This window comes from Halyomorpha halys, unplaced genomic scaffold, assembly GCF_000696795.3.
Source record: "Halyomorpha halys isolate HHAL.00 unplaced genomic scaffold, Hhal_1.1 Scaffold908.1, whole genome shotgun sequence".
NCBI lineage: Eukaryota > Metazoa > Arthropoda > Insecta > Hemiptera > Pentatomidae > Halyomorpha > Halyomorpha halys.
In genome coordinates this window covers 510,739-514,575 of record NW_027115706.1, presented here as the reverse complement: position 1 = coordinate 514,575, position 3,837 = coordinate 510,739, and the positions used below count along the sequence as shown (strand labels likewise).

The window sequence follows — 3,837 nt, the reverse complement described above, 5'->3', positions numbered from 1 at the left end:
AAATAAACAAAATAATATTTATTTATGCCGATGTTTCGACCTGAGTTTCAGGTCTTTATCAGGGCGTCAAGCGGAGAAGGTTGGCTAAAAATTTTAAACTACTTATAAATTTATTAATTAAAAATGGGGACAATTTTTTAAATCCCTTATCTCCTTCTCAAAGTATTATTAAATATGAGGGAACATTAGTTATCACCTCATTTAACAGTGTAGGGCCTGAGAGAATTTTTATTTGGTCCTGCTTTTGTATCTTATGAGAGCTGATAATCATTTGATATGAAATTAAGTTTTTTCTTTTATAATAGATAAGAAAATGTGATCAGAAAAAAATAGTCTATATAGAAAGGCTAAAAGGAAAGAAAACACATAAAAGGAAAGAAAACTAAACATTTCCTTATCTGGTTGTAGCCTAGCTGGAAATCCTCTGGTACGCACCAACATACAATATTTCTCTTGCAAATTTTCTAGCTAAATCACAACTAACACTTTAGGAGATCATATTATCACAATTAAATGATCCAATAATTAAAAAATACGATAAATTAAAGAGAAATAACTTTTTCTATTCAGCGTGCAATACTTCGCAGGTGCATTTATAATATGACATTAAAAGTAAATTTATAAATGGATGTTTTGTGTTATTTTTTTTGTGTTCAAAGTCCGCTGCGGCCACAAAGGGCCTGTTGTACGCCGTCCATCCTCTGCTCAGAGCAGGCCAATTGCCTTTATGAATCTGGATATGTGTATTGTCTCACAAAGTTTGTGGTCCAAGATACTTAACTGAAGATAAGGAATCGTGTCCTTGTTACTGCATCACATCTACAATTGATATGGTAGGCATTCTCAACATCCTTTCTGCAGAAACTGCAGACAGAGTACTCTACCAATATCTTTTATAGAGATATAGAGTATATCAATAGATTTTATAGAGATGCTTATTCAACTGACAATGCCCCGTATATAGACCTGTCACCCATCTTAAAGTACTCCTGTCCATATTAAGAAGAGTGTTGCTTCTTTTTGGGTAGAATACCTTTAAGAACAATTTGGATTGTTCCACTCCTCTAGTGTTTCTCTAGAGTAACCCAGCCTTGCCCTCAGCAATCATTTTGATATGCCTCTTCGCATGGCTGAGAATAATTCCATATATGGGGTCAAGTGTAAAAGGAGCAGTCTCAGATCCCTTCCTAGCTAGATAGTCCAATCGCTCATTACCTTTAATACCTTTGTGTTGGCCAAGGAAAGAGAGTTTAAGTTAATCTTGCACTCTTCCACCGATTTAGAACGGGCTACATAACTACCTAGCGCATAGATGGCTGCCTGACTATCCGTAAAAATTGTGATTAGCCTATGTTTTGTGTTAGTGTTGGGTTTAGCCTTGAATTACCTGTTAAATTCTGTTCTGAAAAAAAATATGAAAAAAAATTCAGAACTTTCCAAAAAGATGAGTGAACTAAAATTATATGATAATTAATGTTTTTGATAAAACACAAAATAATAAAACATATTTTAAATAATTAAACTGTTCTTCCATTTATTCACTGATTGCTAATTCATATTTTCTATGGAGTGAACATATAAAGTTAAAAATTAAATTCAAAATTACTTACTCTGGCGGCATTGATGTCCAAACCACCCAGGCTTACAATGACAAACTCCATCAAGAGGCCGACAAGTACCATTATTTTGGCATTTGCACACGTAGGAACAGTTGGCTCCATAAGTTCCATTTTGACATGGTTCAGAACACTTTGGACCTTGCCAGCCAGGGAAACATTGGCACTGACCTGAATTAATTCACAATTTTTTAAGAAATTTCAATTAACCGTAATAATAAGGAATTCCTATGAATACAAATAATTACCAGTTATATGATGACAATCGCCATTTTTACAATCACAAGAGTGCTGACAGTTTGGACCATAGGTTTCATTTGGGCAAGGATGTTGACACATAGGTCCAACATAACCTGGTCGGCAGGAAAATTCTCCAGTTACATGATCACAGGACATATTTTTACCTAAAAATAAAACAAAATTAAATATTCACAAATTATATGTTTTATCCTTCAATTCTTTAAGGTCAACTAATCAACTTTAAAAATTCATAAATGTGAATTAACAGTTTTATTAATAAATGGAACTAAATATTATGGACCAACAGATAATTTTAATAATTTGGTTTATTAAAAAAAAAGAGAAATAAAATTTTCTCTTACATGAAATTTAATAATAAAGAACAATGGAGTGAAATATGGACATATATTTAAAAATAAGTATTTTTTTAAATACAGGTTGACATCTGTTCATGTAGGGGCATTGGTACTATGCCTAGAGTAAGTTGGCTCATGTAGGCTTATGGATTTTAGTGTAAGTAAGGTTTTCTCATTATTAACATGAATGAAATTTGAAATATACAAATATAAATGAAGTATACATTATTTATTCAATATTTAAAAAAAAAAAGTTTATTTATAAATGTATTTTATTTCAAATATCAAAAATTGCCTTGGTTAAAATAATTATTATAATTTGTAAAATAAAACTGACTTTTTTTTTAGAGTGTACTCCATGTTTGTTAGTGATAAAAATATTTTTTTAAGAATTAAAACTTCTATATAGCAACATTTTTTTTTTTTCTCCAAAAATCAAAACAACTGAATTCCAAACATTTTGGAGGAGAGACTAACAGTGTAAAATGAAGATATCGTATGAAGATCATAAAAGAGAATACATGAACCTTTTTTAAAATATTAGAAGAAAAAAACTTTAATAGAAAAAAAAATAAAAGAATAATTTAACTAAAAGATATTAATTTTATCAGTGTGAAGTTAAATAACTTTTACCAACCTGAACTCTTGTTTTGACATGTTTGAGAGCATAAAGTACCAAATGTACCTGGGTGGCAAGCAAGCTCACATTTCTCACCCATCCAGCCAGCAGCGCAAACACATTCTCCACTATCTTGTTTGCAAGAACCGTTATGCATACAATGACAATCTTTAGAACAATCATCACCATATTTTCCAATTTCACATTTGGAGTCACAAAGTATACCTGAAAAAAAAAATTTCATAATAAAAAAATATGTTTTAAAAATAATAATGCAGTAATTAGCATCTTTAACTACAAACCATACACAAATAAAATAAATGTAGAAATAACTCAAGGGTTTTTATAAAGGAAAATTCTCAAACAATTTGAAAAGTGATAAAATAAATTAAAGTAACAGATAACCCTTCAAAGCTTTAGTATGCCAAAAATATTTTATTACTCAGTAATAATATAAAATTAAAACTAACTATAATCAAATACAAGGGAGTGCAGGCAGCCCCTAGTAAGGCACATGGCTACTAACTCCAAGGACCCGAGTTCGATTCCGGCTGGGCAGAAATTTTTTTTCTGTTACACTGTAGCCGTGAGTCAACTCTTGTGGGTTCTTAGAGCCCTCCTGGGGTCTACCCAGCCTCTTACATTGAGTACCCTTAATTGGGTAAAAATCTGGCGGTCGAGCATGATTCTGACCAAATCATCTCCTTGCACAAACGTTGGTATTATAACAGTACTTCTTTACAAAGTACTGAACCCCTGACCCTTCATGGGTTGTAGCGGTACAGAGAAAGAAATTTATTCAATCATGCTGCCCAAATACATCGGGTTGCTACATTACACAGCATACTGATCAATCTGTGATCGGACATATATAAATTTATAAATTACATTTTTTTGATATGATACAATATAATAGACAACTAATATTTTTTTTTTTTTCCCACAGTATTATTTTACAATTAATATCTGTCTACAAACTAAACACAAGCTTTTCAATTTATTCCTT

General features: G+C 31.4%; 1 protein-coding gene across 2 annotated transcripts in view; it reads right to left on the bottom strand.

Annotated features, from left to right (window-relative positions):
- The window catches only part of LOC106687022 (protein draper), a 129,992-nt gene that overhangs the window by 8,720 nt on the left and 117,435 nt on the right, over positions 1 to 3,837 (bottom strand). For both annotated transcript variants that reach the window (XM_014430670.3, XM_014430672.3), the window contains exons 15-17: positions 2,850 to 3,056; positions 1,865 to 2,020; positions 1,611 to 1,787 (exon numbers count right to left, since the gene is read on the bottom strand). In XM_014430670.3, coding sequence (XP_014286156.1) covers positions 1,611 to 1,787; positions 1,865 to 2,020; positions 2,850 to 3,056 — 540 coding nt within the window. The remainder of the gene's footprint in view (positions 1 to 1,610; positions 1,788 to 1,864; positions 2,021 to 2,849; positions 3,057 to 3,837) is intronic.